General features: G+C 44.1%; 1 protein-coding gene across 2 annotated transcripts; it reads left to right on the top strand.

Moving 5' to 3' along the window:
* Positions 1-773: 773 nt before the first annotated feature.
* Positions 774-18,222, top strand: LOC126544565 (fibronectin-like). Of its 2 annotated transcripts, none has more exons than XM_055077705.2 (11): positions 774-957; positions 1,040-1,088; positions 2,455-2,775; positions 3,989-4,273; positions 8,997-9,287; positions 13,904-14,188; positions 14,846-15,148; positions 16,055-16,315; positions 16,823-17,107; positions 17,218-17,356; positions 17,882-18,222. In XM_055077705.2, exons 1-11 carry the CDS (start codon positions 808-810, stop codon positions 17,961-17,963), a joined length of 2,451 nt encoding a protein of 816 aa, XP_054933680.1. In that variant the 5' UTR covers positions 774-807; the 3' UTR covers positions 17,964-18,222. The 2 variants fall into 2 exon arrangements, with proteins under 2 accessions (XP_054933680.1, XP_054933679.1); XM_055077704.2 differs by having other exon boundaries at positions 775-957; positions 8,991-9,287.
* Positions 18,223-21,204: the final 2,982 nt, after the last annotated feature.

The following is a 21,204-nucleotide window of genomic DNA, read 5'->3' as shown; positions in this document are numbered from 1 at the left end:
TCAAAAGCTTCGCTTCACCTAGATTGCATGAGCTGCATTGGATCTGCATAATTTATTGTTTTCTTGGCTCCTTCTATAGCTAGACGGGTACATCGTGCAGCCAGCATTATCTGCGCCGTGATGACAACAGGGGCTACAACACAGGCAGCAGAGAAGCACGATGAACTTCAAGGTCGGAACGAGGAAATAAGCAAGAGACAGCCAGAAAAAAAAGCATAATCGCAAAAATAACGAATAAACTAACGTAACTCCATTAGTAATTCTAACAGTATAGCCACATAATTTACTAAAAGGACTACTCATTACCATATTGAACAGCACAGGTACGATTCCGATGAAATTGAAACTTTTAGAAGGCCTCGTGTAGAGGTACCTCGCGTTGGCTGCAACTGCGGAGTTCAAATGCAAATGCGTGTAATTACGATACGTATACGTTCCAGTGGACACACAACCAATGAAGTCGCGGTCAGACGGATTGCAAATGTGTGCGAATTAGACGCATGACTCACTCTGCACGCAAAACAGCTGCTCCCATGAAAGCTAATCAGTGAGAAGCCATATCTTTTTTCAACACTGATTAGCTCTCTGAAAGCCCGCATTCGAGGACAGTACGTGCCGTTGGGCGACACGCATTTCCATTTTTTTGGCACAGGGTAGACGTTGGGCAACAACAATGACGCTAGATGTCATGCTTATATGTGTACTTACATTGGCCGCATAAGAAGGACACTGAACAGGGTGTCCTTTCTAATAAAAGGGTATGCGTACATGTTGATACCCTTTCTATACTGAATGCCAAATTTATAAATGTGCCCTGGGTTTGGCCTTTCCCTTCAGTTTGTTGCGGAAGTGAGATGCGGCTCAATCATGTTCACGTATTCAGTGGTTCTACTGCTCGCCGCCCTGACATTTTTTGACAAACAGCGAAAAATTACATGCGCGGAGTCTTACAGCAAGGTGAGAAATGATACAAGCTTTTTTTATTGCCCAGTATTCTTCGTCGGTCTGTAATTTGTTGTTTTTAATCGACTACTCACAGGAAGGTGGGACTATTGTCTATTATTCTCCAGCTGGCCCTAAAGCTAAAGGTGAGTTGTCCGAAGTTTGCAGGCTGTCGGGGTAATCAACTTCGCTGCTGTTAATCACCTCCGCAGTAAATTAATGCTCATTATTTTCCTTGATGTGGCTAACTCTGAATAATTAGACTCATTAGAGTTCTTTTTTCAGGTGGCACAATTTGTTGAAGTTTTGTAGACGATAGTCACTGTAGTGCACACAAATATCCAGTGGCACCCATCAGCAAAGGATACCATACGAGAAAAGGAAAATAGGCTTCATGACGCGATAATATTTCGTGTTATGCCCTGTTCCATGTTTACAATTTCTCAAATCTTGAAGACACACTGTAAGAAAATTTCATTGCGCAAAATAATGAAAGAAGCGCTGAATTACACCCAGTCGCAGTCCTCGCCAAGTCATTCTGTAGCAGAAAACGCGACTATTTCCCTACATCGTTTTTCAATGTTGTGCAACAAAACAGCAGGAGAAATCATTTACAAAACCTAATGCTGCGCGACCTTGCAAGAAACGTTTACATATTTTTATAATTTTATTACCGCTTTCTTCTGCTAATACAATAATTAGGAGTGCCTGAAGAATATCAAAACGTTTTGAAAACCTAAGCGACAACCTTCAGCTGGGGGCGTCAAAACTAAGCGCATCAGCGCTGGATAAGAATTGGTCCTAAAGCAGCAAGCGAGTGAAGTCAAGGTCTTAAACTCGGTACGTATGCAGAGATAATTAACTTTGCGCATGGAAGAGGTCTGAGGGAAATGGACGATGTAATATTGCGCTCAGTGTCCCTGCAGAGACCTGTTTTATTAGTTGCAGTATTACGTTAACTAACCCGACAGCAAACTATTTCTGACAAGCCTTATTAGATTAGGGTTCTCAGTGCACAAGAAAGCAGGAATATGCGCGCAAGAGTGGCCGCTCGTTGAAGTTCTCGCTTATCTTCGATCTTGCGTGCGAGTCATGAGGAGCGTCGTCTTAGATTAAAGCTAAAGCGACGCGAATCCTTGCAGTCTTCAGTGCGATTATATTTGCCCCATTTATGAATAACTTAAAAAAAGTGTTTATGAATTTCAACAGGGAGCTCTTGACGAGCAAGATAGCTCGTATCCCATCCTTCAGCGTTGCGTCAGGCAGATAACTAGAAAATTCAAGAAACTGTCGCTCTGCCGGCTACGGAAATGCCAATCCCTAAATTAAAGATGAGAATCATCATGCTTTCTGCTTTTTGTCTCCAAGCACAAAAATGAATGCATAATAACCTAGTTTCATTCGCACAATCACTTTTTTTCCTCATGATGCGGTGTCTTCAAGGACATTACAGGTAATATTATAAATAATGTATACAGGTCGTCAGTTACAACATCATCCTAATGTTTGCAGGTAAAGAAAACGCTAACGGACAAAGACCTGACACTCCAGCAGCGCCAACAAATGTACGTGCATTGCCAACTTGCGACAGTCACGTAGACGTCACGTGGTCGTACTCTGATGAATCTGCGACGTCGTTCTGGCTTCAAATGTGTATGGCAGGCATCACAACCTGCCAGACAGCAAATGTGGGCAAAGGCACCAGAACGTTTACTTTCCACGTGGGGTCGACAGAGAACACGTATGAACTTTCAATATGGGCATCACGTGGAGTGTCCACTCAAGCTGTCAACAGCACCCGTGTGACCGTCAAGGTCACAACGTTCCCTTATGGTACGTGTACAATTCGTACACTATTTCTTTAGAACGGTGCGACAGAAATATGCGTCATAAACCTCAATTAATTCCTCTTTCGGAATGTACATACCTGTACGTGTTTTAAGTGTACGGAGTCGATAAACATCCTGAAGGCGGAGGAATAAAGGTTATGAAGACGCCCGAATAGAACGATTTCAACAGGCCAGTAATCACCATGTATGGAAAAAGTTATATTTTTCTTAGCTCTTCTTACTTCCGTGAGTCTTGCGTTGTTCATCGACCAAGTTCATGAAAAATGCACACAGAAGGGTATTCGTGAAAGAAATAATTGCTGCTGAAACGTAGCGAAGAATTCGAGCGTTTAAGAGTTGAAACCAAGTAACATCACGTTCTTGAAGTTTTTCTTAGCGCTTAAGGAAATTTATTTATTGGGATTGCAAGGCATCAATGATAAGCACGAAAATACATCTAAAAGATATAGACGCCGCTCTACAGCAGCATCGGTCTTTGAGGGTCATTGCTTAGTTTTGACAAAGGTATACGCGCCACAGTTTTATAAACTGTGCTGAACGGCGCCTTAATGTGCTAATATTCCAATTATTATAGGCTATTGATTACCTTTTTCTAGTTTCTAATCACCATTATTTGAAAATGCTCCTATCATAGTTGAGTGAAGGCAGCGCAATAAAATAAGGTGTTAATCATATAAATTTTGGAACCAGCAGTGATTACAGGGGATATAATCAAGCAAAGCAACAGAAGTCCTTATATTGTTATTTTTGCACCATGTTATGCGATAGTGAGTAGAGACCACACCGGATTTCGTTGGCTGGCTCGCATAATGATCAGAATGACTTGCTAACGTCCCCACCTAGTGCCGCAGTGCGGCAGTTTTCCAGCACTTCTTTCACTGACAAAATAGAAGCACGGATGACAAGAAGTTTTAAAGTAACGTTGCGAATTGCTGTATTACTCGACGGAAAAAAAAAGCTTAATGTACACTGTTTTGTACCGCAGCAGCCCAAGCAAAGGGCGCCTTTGATGTGACTACGTGTACTAGTGATCTGCAAATGGCAGGTAATAAATTAACTCGTAGCTGTCCAAGCATGAGAACGTAATTAAGAAACCAGCTCCCAGATTATGCAGGCTGCAGCAATGTTCGGTCATCTGCACCAGAGACACGCTGTGGTGCTGGCAGTAATTAATACTGTAAACTTTCACATTTCAGTTCCCTTGATGGACTCGGTCAGTGTGAGTGCGGTGACTGCAAGCACGCTCAGAATCTCATGGACGGCGGAATGGAAGTACCAACTGCGTATCTCCGTCTGCTCATTGGAAGGTCTGAAAAAACGTTGCAATGAGCACTTCGTCGACGGCTTGGCGCATGTTTACACAATCCGTGGACTGAACTCCAGCACGCTGTACGAAGTTGACACGACCGCCCAGGTGACTCGCTATGGGCTGACTTGTACCGGTCCTGTGTTTGAACAGGACGTGACAACATTTTCTTCGGGTGAGTTAAGAAAATATCTTGCTATTCTTTTCTCCAGCTTCGGTACGAATCTAATGAGAAATACAATTATATACAGTTCATTAAATACTTACTTACAGTGCATGAAATACGAGACGCGCAGCAGGAGCATGAACATGAAGTAAAACAAAAAACTTAGTAATGTCTACTACTTACCGTTCATGTTCGACTTTCTGTTTTGTTTAGCGGAAACATTTGCAGCGCCTGCATGCCAATAATGCTGTTCGAGCTAGCTCCAACCCATGCCTTTTATCAGTGAGACATTGTGAACGAAACATAACACTGCATGACGAAATGGTGCGTAAGACCAGTCCGTAAGGTTTGGTAAGAATTTTGTTCCTTTTAGCATATGGCCAACATACATGCTCTCATAAAGGCTGACGCCGAAGAGGAAAATGATGCAGCTATTCTAATGGCTCCATCTTTACCAAGATCGCTATGGAAGGGTTCTTTCAAGATATTGTATGATATGGCATATCTTCGTTGATACAGTCATTAGACGTGGGAAATTTGGGTCTACTTTGCCACGGCATGTAAAAGAAACGATAAATGTTTGCAGTGAATGCAGGTTTTGCAAACTCAGACGCATAAGTTTTACTTTTCAATACCCTTGATTTACTTTCATTTGATGTAAGCGTCTTGTAATTGCGGAAGCCAATATGGGCGGCACAGGTGGACCGATTGTTCTGTGAGTTTACAATAGCACGAATTGACCTGACCCTTGGGTTGGTACATGCACCATAGACCCATGCGATTAAATAAAGCCATTATATTTTAGACCAAAAGAAAAGAGTTCTGCAGATCCAACGCTCATTGAAGACGCTTTACAGCATAGCTATTTCGTTTATGCCCGTAAATGACAAACCTGGAACCCCTCACCAGCTGACCCTCCTGAAGCACGCCTATCTGTCCCACCTGTCTCAGGAATCAGCCCAGTTTATTGTTGTAATATCTTCAAGGTGGGCCACCTTACACGGCAAAAAGCCGACCAAGCAGACGCACAAAACAAAAGGCATAGAACGTTTCATATTCAAACAGCTTTTTCAGCGCAAAAAAAGAAGTACGGCAAGGAGGACCACGCTAAGGCCAACGTATCTGCACGCGCACTGCACATACGTATTTTCTTGCGTTCGCGCCTTGTCTGGTAAACAGAGAAATGGCGCTGTCCGTGTGTGCTTCTTTGTCATCCATCTCGTTTTTTAACTTAAAGAGCCGTTCGATATGAATCAATATGAAGTATAGCTCGACTTTCCATTGTTTTATAGAAAGCTTCACTTTGAAGGGCTTTATGCGCTTGAATTCGTATGTTCGTTGCAGTGAAGATATTTAGGTATTCCCTCTTGCATCACTGCGTAATTCCGAAGAGAAGATTGCCGGACACCGGACATTTGTAGGGATAGTAATGATGGGTCTACATAAAAGCCCATTCGCTACGAGGGTTGTACTGTATGTGAGCTACTCGGCATGAGTAGCTCACCAGTTAGTCTGGTGGCCGAAGAGTTCGTTTCAAAAATTTTTGCTTTTGAGGCGAACTCTCTGAAGTGTAATTGCTCCAATATACCGAGTGGCGCTGTGGCTCAGAACACCCACAGGCTCTTTCGTCTACAAACTTCATAATTTGCTGCATCCGAAAAGCCAATTACGCACATGAATCCAAACGCCAGCTCCAATTAAGAATAAGCCCTATAATTGTGGGCAGCCACCAACATCAGCGCATAATTCTCTTACTACGGGCGCGTTCTACAGCTTCGCTCGAGACACATGCAAGTGAACTGGCGTGGGATCCGTTTTTAATTAGCGCTACATTTTTTTTCCTCATCGACAAATGAGTGCCGAAAAGAAGAGATCGCCTGAAGGAACTTCGTCTCGCTCTGCTAAATGCTATCCCTAATTTTCTGGCGAAACAGAGGCAATGAAATCAATATTTTAAAAGTAGAGTAATCAGCAATTATCTCTCCCGCTCGTGTCGCCGGACAATGCGATTGATTCGGTGCCCACATACTGGCAGGGGCCTTTTAGTGGTCGATGTAAAAATTTGCGGATAGAATTTCACTGAATCTTGATCAATGAAAAAAAGTCTCATAACTGTGGATACTAACCGAAAACGACTTTTCTTTCTTTACTATAGACCTTTTCATCGGGTGAGGAGGAAATGGTGGGCGGGGAGTCTTTCCTCCTTTCTGCCTTGTGCGATCTCGCGCGGTGCTGCTTGAAGGTATTGCTGTCGCGTGCTGCGGAACGATTTTGAGATGTTTTACATCGTACTTTGCAAAATTTATGCAATTACCACTCATATAAGGTCGCCAAGGAAGCCTTTCGGTGCATCAGTAACTACAGTACGCGGAAATATTTCTTGGGAGCGCAAAGACGTGACGCGCATTATCAGCAGTGGTGTACGTATGTATTCTGAGCTATTTTACATATATCGGCTTTAATTCAACGAAGAGAACCGGTGTCTCTGTATTGCCGGCATGAAATGGTAAATCTCCTCACTATCTGGTCGTCGGCCGTAGGGACTAAAACATAAGAGCGCATGCTCGTGTATGACCAACCTAAGGCAACGACGAACCATCTAAGCGGCAGGCGCCTTCAGTATTTGTGATACACCGGCATCGTTCTCACGCATTTCAAGTCTAGCAGGCTTGAAATCACTATATGTCTACGCTAGCCTCCTTCATGAGGACGATGGCGCTGCTCAACACAGCGATCACTGCGGCTGGTGAACCAGCGTGATACATATATAAGCTATGTGCTTCGGCATTGCCTTTTTGCCCTGTAAAGCCATAATATCCTAGACGGATCGCATAAAAAGAATCCGATGGCTACTTGCGAGGACGAAATTTTTGTAATACGTGTGAGTGCGTCGTAAAGAACGGAACAAACATAACCGAAAAAAAATTCGGATATTATCCTCTTTCTCGAAACGGAAAAAGAAAACGAGCTAATGCCACAATGCGACCTCGCATAGTCACGCCGCACAGCGTTTGTAGATCTATAAACGTTATATTGTGGTGCGACAAGTGACCGATGTCACGTATGAAATCATCCCCGCCGACCTCTCAGCGTCATCATCAGCTGCAAGTGACATCGTTCACGTGGCAAGACTAAAACCATACCACACACCTTTCACCGCGGATGTGTAGATTAAGCACCGGGACGGTGCTTCTACAGCCGGGGGTGATGCAACGGAACAGCCGCCACAGTGTGGCTGCACTGAGGAGGACGACGACGACGTGTGTGCCGGCTTGATATAGCGTCGCCATTTTGGCCTCCGTTAGCTTCCGTGTAAATAAATTGTAAATAGCATTCGGCTTCAGCTACACGTAACATTATAAACGTAGCTTGAACCATGCGTTATATATCACAAAGATATCTGTAATCCAGCACCTACCACTGCTTAGGACGCTCGCGCAGTTCGTAAACGGCCGCTTTGCTGGACAATCCTAATTAAAACTGTAAGACATGCTGTTATTACTAACCAAAACTATATTATTCATGGGTGGAAACCTCATTCACCGGACCAAGAAGTAACGCAATGTAATCTGCAGCTAACAGTTTGAACGCTTGTGAAACATCACAGCACAGCTCCTATCGCAGCAGAACGGTACTCACACTTACGATCATCGCGTATGTTTCATGGCTCCTAAACCGCAGGTTAGAACCAGAGGATAACACTGCAATAATGTCACATTAGTGAATGTAACTTTCAGGAGTACACAATGAACTCCGAGGCTGACTGCAGGCTCAAACATGCGCGCACACATCGCGCTGCGTGCTCTGTCCGCCTCAACGCCAGCAGAAAGTCCAGCGATACCGACTTGAACCACTTCAGTACGCCTCACAGGTGCGTTTCCCATGTAAAATAAGACATGTCGTACTAAAAAGACCGCAAACGCGCGAAAACAGACGCCAGAAACCACCGCCGAGCGTATACCTGCCATGCAAAACGGAGCACAGCATGCCGACTGCCCGTAGATGGCTCCGCTGCGCAGCAATATGGCGGCGCCCATGAAAAAACGGTCTATACCGAATTATTTCTTTCTCTCTCTCTACAGACACGGCTCATTAACTTAGGAAGCTAAAGTCACTTTTAGCAAAGAACTTCGGCTTGAAGTTTGATATGTCGAGCATAGATGTTTAGCATACTGAAGAAAAATATTAAGCCATACTGAGATAACGTTTTGCAGATTGAGGTTGTTTTCGAAGTAATCAAGCTCACTGCTCACAATTTTCAATGCGAACACTCTCGATATGAAATGAATCTGATGCTGCACAGAATTTTAAAGTGAACAGTATCGCAGAAAACACGGAACGCGACCTGCTGTAGGAAGTTTTACTGTTGGACAAGCACTATGTGACAAGCATCCCTTATCAGTGCATAGTAGCATTAATGCGAAGAAAAATCTCCAGCATTCTTTTTGTAAACATTCGGTCGATCAGACGGTTGTCGGTCAGTCGAATGAGGTGAATGTAGATCACGCGAAGGCGCACATGGTATTGGAGCTGTCCAGGGCAGTGGTCCACTCGCGGCTGTGAAGTTCCGGTGAATTGTCTTGGGGGAGGTATTCACGCAAGCTTTTTATCGTGCATCGCAGCCACTCAAAATAATGTCAAAAACTCAAAAAATATGTTTGGTAGGTCGTCACAAGTACATTTAAAAGTTTGGTTGCTTAAGATGGGCCTTTTGGTTTGTCCTCAGATATAGGTCCCGTGCGAAACCTGAACTACAAGGTCATTAATGTCACGGTGATCTCTGCAAGCTGGGATGAGCCTTCCGATGCTGATGAGGTTGACGGCTACACTATGGCTTGTAAAAGTCATGCCAGCGGCCAGTCTACGACTGCTGAATACCTTCACCCCGGCAATGTGAGCTTTGTCTTGGACGTGAAGGAGCAGCTGGCGAATTTCAGCTGCACGGTCAACGCGTTTGCAACGAGAGAAAGCGGACGTCAAGAAGGCCTGCCTGCTGTATTTGACGTAGCAACTGACGGCATAGGTTCGTTATCTCACTTTCTTATCTCTTTAGTTATACTTATTGCATTCTTTGAAGCAGCAGCCTATGAGCCAAACTTATGTGCGCGTCTTAACTGCGCACCGTGATTCGTTGCCCCATATAGATCCTCATCCTTCCGCAGAATGACTGCGCACAAGTAGTCATTGTAAACAAAAGTTTCCGTGCGCCACTCAGTAATGGGGACTCGGGATAATGTAATCATAGGGCTTACGATAACACATCGTAACTAATTAGCAGTACAGCTATATTTGGATGAGCGAATAGCTTCGCGGTACATCGTGGTAGACGAGGCACAGAAAATGAGACAAGACAGCACTCCGGCGCATTGTGCGCTTTTCGAGAGCCGGCGTCTTCGGTACTGCTGCAATGTCGAGGTGAGCCAATTTTAAGGGGGCGGAAAGAAAAATGTACTCGCGTATTGAGATTTAGGCGAACAATAAAGAGACCCCAGTGGCCAAAATTCTCCCATACAGCGGGTCTCAAAGCCGAAGTACTGTTTTGGTGTGGTATGCTGAACTACTGAACACTAATTGCCTAATTAAATGAGTGATTTTTGTCATTAGTTCTAAAAAGTCGATGTTCCCGCATTACTTGCTTACGGCGAGCAAACGGCTCCCGCTTAGCTGAACCGAAAATTTTCTTCCTAAGTTCCCAAGTCAGCTGCGGATCTTCAATGGATCGTACTTTATTTGCACATGAAAAAAATGAAACACCAAAATAATCTTGAAATAGAGATGTCAATACTGCCAAATGCATATATTTGCGATAATCATTTGCTCACTTTTAATTTAGCGATGGCAAGCTAGATCCGCAGGAGGAAACGGATCGCTGGTTCAGTCTGCACAATAGCTCTAAGCAACTTGTCTCTGTGGCGCCCTGGTGCAGGGCATATTTCGGCGGTAGTAATCTAGGTCATGTTCGTACGCCGTCTAAATTGTGTGCACCGCCTCATCATGCAAACCCACCTCTGTGAGCATTGTGACAATTCATACTACGTGGAAGACATAACGAAGGTGCCCTTTTGCCTTTTTTTGTGTCACCGACTTGTGCAGCTCCCATAAAACGAATCCCGCATATCCGATTTCACGTTCGCCCCAAATACCGTGGTGTGCCTCATCATTAGCCTCGACGACACGGAGTTTGTGCGAAATGCCGAGTTTGCTTCTTTCTTTCTCTTTTACAGGCACTTGATTAATGAGCGAGTTCGATCGGTTCAATCTAGGGACTGCCGACATCGCTGCCCACTATCATTTCTGCAAAGTACTTTCTGTTGTTTCATTTAGGCGCAGCTTCGCACAAATGTGAACGCGTTTTCTTTCTCTTTATCGTATCCGTCTTTCTCTTTGTCAATAATCACTGCATCGTCAGGCTATCACGCCGAAACGCCATATTGTGGCGCATGCGAGATGTGGACAAGAGTAGTCGACTCGAACGCGCAAACGGTCACAGGAAGACGCGTCATCCATTTACAAAAGCGTTCTTTCGTGTGGCTCGTCTTTGTGCTACGCTAGTATTTCACTATTGTGCACGAGCTCGCTTCGTGACTGCAGCGAGAGCATAGCAGCCTACGAAACTATCGTCAGCTTTGAGCGGGGAGAAAAGGACAAATCGAAGGCCCAGATATCTTTAAAAGCAAAGCTTTTCTTTGCGAATGTTCCCGCGTTTCCTTGCCCTGGGAGCTGAGTGGCTGTTCTGTCGCCGACTAGGCCAGCCAATCACAGTGCAGGAGGTGGTCGTCACGGCCGCTCGGTTTCTTGCGACACCACCAGATGGCTCTTGTCTCCATGCATCCACTGCAGTGGTGGCGCCGGGCGTGCGGGGAATGAATTAAGGAGAACCAGAAAGCTCGGCTTCGCGCATCCGTGACTACACGGTAATGAGGAAGTGAACGTTCCTTGCGTATAGAATCTATTCGAATTACGGTACGTACGTACGCTCACGGTGCCTCTGATACCTCGATGCATTCAAGCGTTCGTCGTACACGCTAGAAGTCAGCAATGGCGCTTAGAAAAAAGCTTGATATAATTTGCGTGCACACACGCTTGTGCGTGCGTGCGTGGGTGTACTTGTGCTTTGACTATTTAGACACTCACACAATGTTTCGTTTAATATAGATTCCAACTCGTTTGGTGAGCTTTAATCATAACCATGTGAAGCCACCGAAAGCGTAGGGGAAATTATTTGTTGTTTCATTTGAAGTATAGAAATGACAGGCTAAATGGAAATGATAGTGGGCGAATAAACAACTTGCCATTGGTGGAAGCCGTGCGAGCAATCCCCGCATTACGCGTGCGATGCCCTGCCACTGAGCTACGGTGACAGCTGTATGCGTTCTCGCGTAATATTCTATCTGTGCTAGACTTGATCTTGGGAGTATTAGCGAGAGCCTCTGAGAGAGTGGTAGGCGTGACCCAAAACTTTCTGACCAGTCATAGAGAGCTAATTTCTAAGACTAAATATAAGCAGTTTCGAACTGCTTTGGGCTATAGCGTCCTTGTTCTTGGGCTAGCTATGATTTAAAGTAATAACTGCAGCGTTAACAAGACGAATACACGAAACATGACAGGCCAAGCGTGCTCTCTACCGTTTTTCTGGTCAACACTCTCGCGGACGTCTTGTTAACGCTAAGTTTATTGCTTGGAGGGCGTCTTAGTGTTCATGTTCCTATATTGTGTCCGCGTCTCGCCTGCTCTAAGCTAACATTCTATATATAAGCTTGTAGACCTAGACTACCCCGTAGCGACAAGAGTGAGGGTAAAGCTTGTTACATCATAGAGCGCTAGAAGGAGCGCACTAGGGCTCGATATATATATGTATATATATGTGTGTGTGTTGTGACGCAGTAGTTATCACGACGTTTATTACGCGTCGGAGATGCGGCGAACCGACCACGCCCACAGCACGGATCACACAATTGAGAGGAAGCCCCACAAGCGATGATGAAGAACCCCATGTGAACTCCACATGATGATGATCATGGACAGATTAAAACGAATAGCGTAATAAATGCCCACAATATATATATATATATATATATATATATATACGAATACATACATAGTGTAACTTATCGCTTAAAACTGGATTTAGCATAGCGTTCCCATGCCTAAGCTGACTCAACTGCCCTGCTAGCAGCTGCCGTAGACACTACTGCCCCAGTTCACTCTAAATTACAGTAATTGTAATGAAAGTACGGTTCAGCCTGCACAGGAATTATGATTAGTACATGAATTTGCCTAAGCTTCGTCTTCTGGCTTCACGCACCTTCGTGACTTTGTGAACTCATCATTTAAACAAAGTACTGTTTCGTAAATAGTCACCTAAATATTAACATTGCCCGATGGCAGAATTCGAACACAGGCCGGCCAGTACAGTGGGCCGCTATTCAAACGATTACACCAGGAACGCATGCATGGACAAGTGGCATAGAACAACCACATGGATTTTTTGAACGCGAGCGAGCGCGTTGAGACGCTTGGCGCGTTTCTGTTTGGGCTTTTACCGACGCGCCGTTAGAACACAGAGTAGAGCTTGCACGGTCAAGGTATGCACGGAAAACGCAAGTGAGGTTGCCGGCGGGCAGTTTATGCCTGGAAAAAGCACACTTATTTCATTTACCAAGCACAACATCGGTACTGGAAACGAGTTTACTGTGGAAACCGTCATAGCGTGTGTGGTATTTTTGGAGCTGCTTAACTCTTCAAATACAGGAGTGTTTATTTGAAAGGTAGGAATATTAGCTTCATAAGTAATAATTCGCTTCTACACACTACGTGACAATTCCCCACTGAGGAGTTGCTGCCCCAATTTTCTTTTTATGATAAAGCTTTCTATTTTGTGATAAATAAGAAACATGCTGCTTAAAGAATTACCGCTTCTTCCTGTTTCTCCTTTTTTGGCTCTGCGGTGTTCACATTTGGTTTTCCAACTTCATTAAACGAAGACGGCATTGCTCGGCTGCAGCCATTTCTTTTTACTCTTTGGCTACAGCAAGTATCTGCGATAGCGCATACGCTGATCTGTATTCATTTATCAGAACCAAATCATGACGGCAGTGTGTAGCGGAATGTTTCGTTGGCTCATACGATAACGGGGATAAGTGCCCCTGTGGCGTGCAGCGGATAGTACCATCGAAAGTTCCTCGCTGGTCGCGATGACCAACGGCCTTTACGCCGGCAACCTGGCCGTCTTCTGCGAGTCCGACAGCTGTGCAAGCCTCACTGCGTTACGAACTGTACGTAAAACAAACTGCTAATTTCTTAAATTCCTCGGCATACAGGGTCGGTGTGTCTTGTTCGCTGTGACAGATGTAATCATCGTGGCAAGATTTTGCGTTTAGTACTGGAAGCATCCGCGTGTATCGGTGACAGTGCTCCTGGTACATTGCGATGACAGCGGTTAATATCGGGGATGCAGCCCCCTTGGAAAGTTTTGCCTGTGGCACCAGACGCATCGATGGTCTCGCTAGAACGTCGATAGTGTCAATCGTACGCTCGCGTTCAATGACAGCCGTGGTCTATTACAGGGTACACGGCATTTTTTTCGTTAGAACTGGCTCACGAACTATACGGCTTATTTTGCTTTTTTGTCTTCACCAGCTGCGCCCCGTGACGTCACCCTCGTGAATGCCACAAAGACCAGCCTCACTTACTCATGGTTGGCAGATCCCAGCGCAAGGAAGTGCCGAATTCAGGTCAAAGCAATGTCTCCTAATTTTGCTGCTGCACATGCCACAGGCTGGCTCTCCGAAGTAGCCGACTCTACATTCATCGAACGCACGGTGTTCCGTCTGTCGCCAGGAACGTTATACGAAATATCCATCCAAAACTGTGCAGACTACTGCGGTTTGCCAACAGTCATCAGGAGCTTGACAGATGTCGATGGTGAGTAATTTGTGAGCACTGCCAGTAATAATCAAACCTGGTGATGCAGATGCATACGTACCGTTTTTGTGCGCTGGATGGATATCAAGGCCATATTGACAAATTTCAAGTAGTTGATTCTTTGGCAAACTTAACCCCGAAGCTTACTACGAGCATATGTATATATATATATATATATATATATATATATATATATATATATATATATATATATATGATGGACATATTAGCTCACGATAACTTGAAAATTCAGACTGAGCATCGCTGTAGGCGCATTTACAGAAAGAGCAAAAAATTTTCAAGGACTGAGCTTCACAAACATATGTGCGTTCTATTTCTTACTTTCCTTAAATGTCTTGTGTCACTACTCCTCGAAACCAACAGGCCCGAACTTCATTAGCTGTCTAGCCAAGCAGTTCATGTCCCCTAAACATAAAGACGACAAAGCACACAAAGGTATTCGCGGATTCTCATCATCGGTAAGACAGGAAGTACCGATTCACAGCTGCTTACCACAGCTAAGATTAATTCAGTAACTCTGCCTAAAGTCAATGTGCATACTACTCTTGGGCGCATAATACTGAGGCCGGTATTATGGAGCAATTTCTATGAATTATAGCCAGGTAATGTGATACCGCATTTGTCTTACGTTTACAGCGCCTTCTCCTGTCGGGCAGCTTCAATCCAATCTGAAAGGCTTTTCGGACGTCGTACTGACTTGGGCACGACCCCAAAAGCCAAATGGACCGATTGACGGATACACTATCGAACTATGCAACAAGGACTCGAACAAAACTTACATCCAAACTGTTGACCGGGAATCACTGTTTCTTAGTGTTCACCTACACGATCATTTCACGCACTACAAGGCGTCCGTCTCTGCCTACAATATTGATCATGCTCATAATGCGACACTGCTTGGAGCTGCAGGCAGCATAGACTTCGTCACTCTTGGAGAAGGTAATTCCACCTTTTTATACTGTCCCTGGTGGCGAGCCATATCATATGTGCTTTTAAAAAGGTTCATAGTATGACAGTAATTATGCACGATTGAACTTTTCTGACCATTTAACTAACTAGACAAAGCATGATTGGTATTCATTGGTGCAGAACGTAATAGCACATAATGTGTTTAATGTTTTGTAGTTTCTCTCGGCGCATTTGGCAAATTACTACTCTAGAAGAGGCCAGAAACTCAGACAGAAGTGACGTCACAAGGGGAGGTGAATATGCGGAGATGGCGAGAGACTTAGCAGCACAAATGTCAAGGCCTGAAGATTAGGAAGGTACACTCTAAGAAAAGTTTACTCCCTTTGAGTCGTATCTTGCCACACAACGACAAACATCATTTGTTTTCTACGCATTTCCTTTCTTTAACGCTGCGAGCCCGGTACTTCCCAGTAACGAGTGGCATGCGCGTTATCAGCGTGACATAGCATTGCCGACAGGAAAGTAGCGGGCGCGGTGTTTTCCAGAAAGGAAACGCAAGCAAGGCAGATGGCGATTATTGTTGTGTGGCAGATATACAACCCAAAGGGTGTAAACTTTGTTAGAATGTAAAGGTGTTCACAGAAAATGTTCTACTTTGTTATGACTATATTCGTTAACGTAATGATGTAAAACAAACTAAAATTCCTCAAAAGAATCTCTAGGCTCTTACACATTTCTAAACGTGTTGCTCCTCGCTCTAAATTTTAATTTTGTGTTTATAATATAGTGAAACTTCAACATTGTATGAAAGGATAATGAAAACTAATAAGGTGATACGACTTAGATAAGCAAAAGAAAGATCGCAATGTTTACGCTATGCACTTGTGTGTTTGATCTCTAAGTGTAACAAGTGTTCCTCGATCATCTCTGGCGCAGGCCCGTTTCCTCCCCTTCCTAAAGTTGAAACCGTCGAAGAACGTCAAGTCGCGCTGTTCTGGAAAACGCCCCATGACCCAAGATACAACATAACTCAGTTTTGCGTCTCCGCTATGGGAACCACGTGTTCCTTTACTCCAGACAATCGCTATGCTCTATACGAACTGCTGCCATATCAGAAATACACTGTTAATGTGTCTTCTTGCAACAGCGTGAGGTGCGGGGAGGCACGCTCCGTCGACTTCGTCACTGATGTTGGAGGTAAGTGTGGCCATCCAACATTGTGCAAAAAGGTACGGAAGTTCATCTCTATTGTGCACAGAATAAGCTTTTAGCACTAGATGTGCAACTATCTCCCAAACGGCACATTTTCTCTTCGTTCGGGGAAAATTCAACCAACAGGTAAATTCTCGCAACAAAACGACCGCTTTTGTTTCTGTTGAAAATTTTTATATGCAACCTGCTGGCAAGCCTTCTGCTTCAGCTCTTAACTGTTCATCTTGGGCGGCTAAATAGCTACCTAAAAGTTCACAAAGATTATGCATGTAGAATAGTTCAGTGGTCTGTCGCCAACGGCTTTCGTCAGACAAAAATTATATGATGTGTCCATCGGGAATCACGAGGTCTCATTTGGTATATGAGAAGCACATGTGACTGTTGAAAATCACGAGGTCTTGCTTGGCATATGGCAACTGATAAATGTCCAAAAGGCTTATGCGAAGAATAGTGCTGTGGCTGACCGATAATATATTTGGTTTCTTGTTATAGTTCCGTCTCTTCCCAGAAGCTTAACACTCGAGTCATTGGGAACATCTTGGATTGAAATGAAATGGCAAAATCCTGAAACCCCAAGTGGTCCCATTAGCGGATACATCATTACATGGAGCCATGGAGAGGAACACATTACGGCCACCACTAATGAAACCGTGTTCAACGTGACATGCTTGAAACCAGGGAGCCTCTACAGTATATCTGTCTATGCATTTAACGATGGGCGTCAGCGAAGAAAGCGTGGCCCCGCATCACTTCTAAACGTGTCTACAGATTCGGAGCGTAAGTTGCCCCCTCACACCGAAATGTTTCTTACATCAGTGCGTTCCCTATCGTGGCTTATAACAGACAGCTGCAAGATTCAGTAATGTGGCGCGGTTTATCTTTTGCAGGAATACCACTCGAAGGTACATCGACCTCCACGATAGCGACGGTAGTCACAACATTGTTCGTGGTGACACTTGTCGCATCGGCTTACATCACATTTCAAAAAAGAAGACAAAGAAAGCTGGCACGATCTGTGGAGGAGTTGTAAGTTCGTTACGGTCAGAAATGCTCATCGCCCTAAAGAATTTGTTGCCTTGCCTTATTGATTTTTTGAGCTGCCTTCACCACTTTTGGCACCCACTGCAATACACAAAGAACTCATTTAGTCAACGAAACTTAGCTTCCTGTTTTACTCATGAGAAATTCGAAGAAATGACTTTTCTTTGAGGGTTCTATGGTGATTATCTATGTTATGACAAAAAGTAGAGATGTCATTACGCTGCAGACCTGGATGATATGATGTCTGATACAATGAGGCCTTCATTGTTCGCGAACTAAACGATACTGTTCATATGCTAATGATACTTTTTGTTGACACTTTCAATATCGGTTAAAATATTCAGCCATCAGGAGCTTCACGGTAGGCCAGTGGTTGTACTGTAAGCAATGTACCAGTAAGCAGCTCAGTCTTTATGGCATGACTTGAACTTTATTAGGTTAGTGTGCGAGATATGAACGTGTGCAATAATAAATGAAATCTAATTAGTTACGATCGATTTTCTCTTTCAGTGACTGCCACCCTCTGGTGTCCGAAGAAACATCACAATCACCGAGAAAGTACATCTCAAACTGCTTTTCTTCGAGCCTATGAATCCTGCCTAGAGAGAGAGAGAGAGAGAGGTAGAAAAGAAGGAGGTCTCATGGCGTCTAGATTAGCAGTCCCAAGCATTTATCTGTTGAAGGAGCTGCAAAAACAGCATAACGCATTGTGTTTATTATTGAAAAGACTTTCTCGCCTGGTATGCGTCTGGAAGATCACATAGGATCCAGTATTTATGCATGTGCCAGCTCTCCTAGGTCACTTATCTTTATAAATAGGGTAATAAAGAGGACGTGCTATCTTTTGTCTATGAATATCTATCATTGACGGCTTATGGCGACCCAGCAGAAGCTGACGCCCAGCAATTTGTACATATCCCGAGTGCGCCGGAGCGTACATGTTTCTGTGTTTAATTACCTGCTCACTCATGGCCCAACGCATCAAGCGATGAAAAATTCCGCCGGAACCAATCTCACGATGGATTTCGGCGTTAACATGATTAGCGTAGAAGCAGTAAAGCGACACACCGTATTGCAACCACCGAAACACCTCACGCATGAGTCATATTTGCATCTAGACTACTCTCTCGTGATTTGATGGATGGATGCTATGAGCGTCCCCTTTGTAATGGGGCAGTGAGTTGCGCCACCAAGCTCTCATTATATTACAGAGAAGGCTGTAAATCAGCAACCTTCCGTAGTTTTTCCGGCGTCCGGCAATAGAAACGGACTGAGCGATTCCTTACAAACTCCTATACAATGGGTTTCATTGTTTGCTTTGTGTCTGATCACGTACGGGTGCAGTGCGGTGGCGCAGATGTCAAAATGTGGAACGGATTAGAACACTCGCCGGGAAAAATAGCATGGCGTCAAGGTCATCGCACAATATAAGCAGGAGAGACATCGGCGCTAAAGATACCTGCGTTATCGATGGGGCGGACACGGTTTGTACACCCCAAGAACCCCATGCGTTCAAGGACCGCCGGAGGGAACAGCAACGAGAATGTAAACGGCGCCGGCGCGAAACGACCACCGACGAAGAACATTTCCGCGGTGCTGAAAGAAAATGGCAACCATTCCACTTTGTGAAGATGGAATGGCAGCGAAAGCAATTTGCATTTTGTTTGAGAGCTTTGACTGTCGCCAGCTTTCCCTGCCATTCCATCATAGCAGAGTGGAATGGTTGTAATTTTTGCCTAATGTCCTACGTGTGTCAAGAAAAGAAAGGGCAAAAAAAGGACAAGTAATTCCCATAACTAAAACTTTCTGAACCCCTAGTGGGAACATCGTACGCCTCCGCAGTTGGTCATTTCCCTACATTTCTTCCACCAATCTTCCAATCACCTCTTACTAATCTCTACCGCAGACTTGTTTAGTTTCCCTCAAGATCCTGAACCCAAGAGCTTGAAGCAGGCTAGAGGTACCTAAATTGACCGCTGGGCAGATATCGTCAGATTCCAATAAAATTTGCTCCATCGTTTCCTTACCTGTGCCGCAGCACGCAAAGCCTTCTTCTTCCTTGTTGTATCTCGCTTTGTAAGCGCGTGTTCTAAGGCATTCTTATCTCGCTTCGAAAAGTAATCAGCTTCCCTTGGTGTTATAGTAAATTGTTTATTTCCTGATTTCGTTTCTTTCCTCTAAAGTAGTTACTCATAGCAGGTTTCTTTCCATTGTCGGTACCCATGAGATTATCGCAGCCTCTCTAATTTTCTGCTCGATGTTCTTTGTTGCCATGTTGCTCACCATACAGGTTGTATACTTGCTGGTAAGCTTTCTGGTTCTTCGCCTCCTCTGTGAATCAATGCTTTTCCTCTACAAATTCCTGACCACTCTCCTAGTCCATTTACTTTTTCCCATATTCCTCAGTTGTTTTTCATTCAAGAATCGATTAAGCGTAGCAACACATAAGTATTCAAATATTTTTTTTTTCCATGTAAGAGGCGGCCCATATGTTGCGAAACATACCCAGTGACCCAAGTTGGATCGACGGCTGGTGTTAAGAGGAAGCTTTAGCTCGGGTGCTCCTATCTAAATACATGTAAAAGGAGAATTCGTTTTTCTTGGCAACCACAGCACCAAATTTGACGGGGTTTGTTGCATTTAAAAGAAGAACTTAAAATCTAGTGACTGTTGGTTTCGAATTTTCGATTTAGGTCGTCAATTTTTTATTAAAAATTGGCAAAAATTGCAAATTTTCAGAAAACAAAACTATGAAGTTTACAACTCTGTAACTTAGCAAGAATAGGTGATATCGCAATTCTGTGAATTGTACCTAATAGCACATCTAAAGCGGACAAATTTGACATCTTATACATGAATCTCAAAAAATTTATAAATATGTAAATACAACTTTTGCAGAACCCTCGTAAACAACGTAACAAATTCACGTAAGATGTAAAATGAAATATAATATTTGTCCGCTTTGAATGATCTAATGGATGCCGGTTACAGAACCGCGATATGTGTTCTTGATGCAGAGCTATTAGCTTGTAAACCTTGTGCTTCTATTTTCTTCAAACTTCTGAATTTTTGTAAATCTCTTTAAGAAAATTCAAGCCCTAAATCGAAATTCCGCTTCCAACAGTCACTAGAATTTAACTTTCTCTCTCAAAAGCATCAAGTTTCATTAAAATCGGTCCAGGGGTTATCTCAGAAAAACGTTTTTGCGTTTTTACATGTATTTGAATAGGCCGCGTCGGAGTTGGGCCCGAGCTAAAGCTTCCTCTTAAAGGCAGTTCGTTCAGCATAGCAACCCAATAATTAGGCGCTTGAAAATTTTGGGGTTTTACGTGCCAAAACCACTTTCTGATTATGAGGCACGCCGCAGTGTAGGACTCCGGAAATTTCGACCACCTGGGGTTCTTTAACGTGCACCTAAATCTAAGTACACGGGTGTTTTCGCATTTCGCCCCCATTGAAATGCGGCCGCCGTGGCCGGGATTCGATCCCGCGACCGTGTGCTCAGCAGCCTAACACCATAGCCACTGAGCAACCACGGCGGGTGAAATTAAGCGCTACCAATGGGCTTAAGTTGAAGAGAAAGCAGGTAAGCACAGAAAGAGACAGACTCAGGAAAGTGCATGACGTATTCTAAGAAGGCTAACAGCAATAAATAAACACTGATAATTCTGCACGCAAGCATGCAGTAATTTTGCTCGAAATAATTATACATGCTCGTATGCGGCGTCACAACGACAAGCAGATCTGATCCTCAGTTCAAAATTATTTCGAGCGACTGTAATAAGATAAGATCGTGAGATCCTGAGATTCGATGATCTTGATTGACATCCACA

Source organism: Dermacentor andersoni, chromosome 10 (genome assembly GCF_023375885.2).
Source record: "Dermacentor andersoni chromosome 10, qqDerAnde1_hic_scaffold, whole genome shotgun sequence".
NCBI lineage: Eukaryota > Metazoa > Arthropoda > Arachnida > Ixodida > Ixodidae > Dermacentor > Dermacentor andersoni.
Note: the sequence above shows the minus strand (reverse complement) of the source record. Positions and strands in the feature narration are given on the sequence as shown.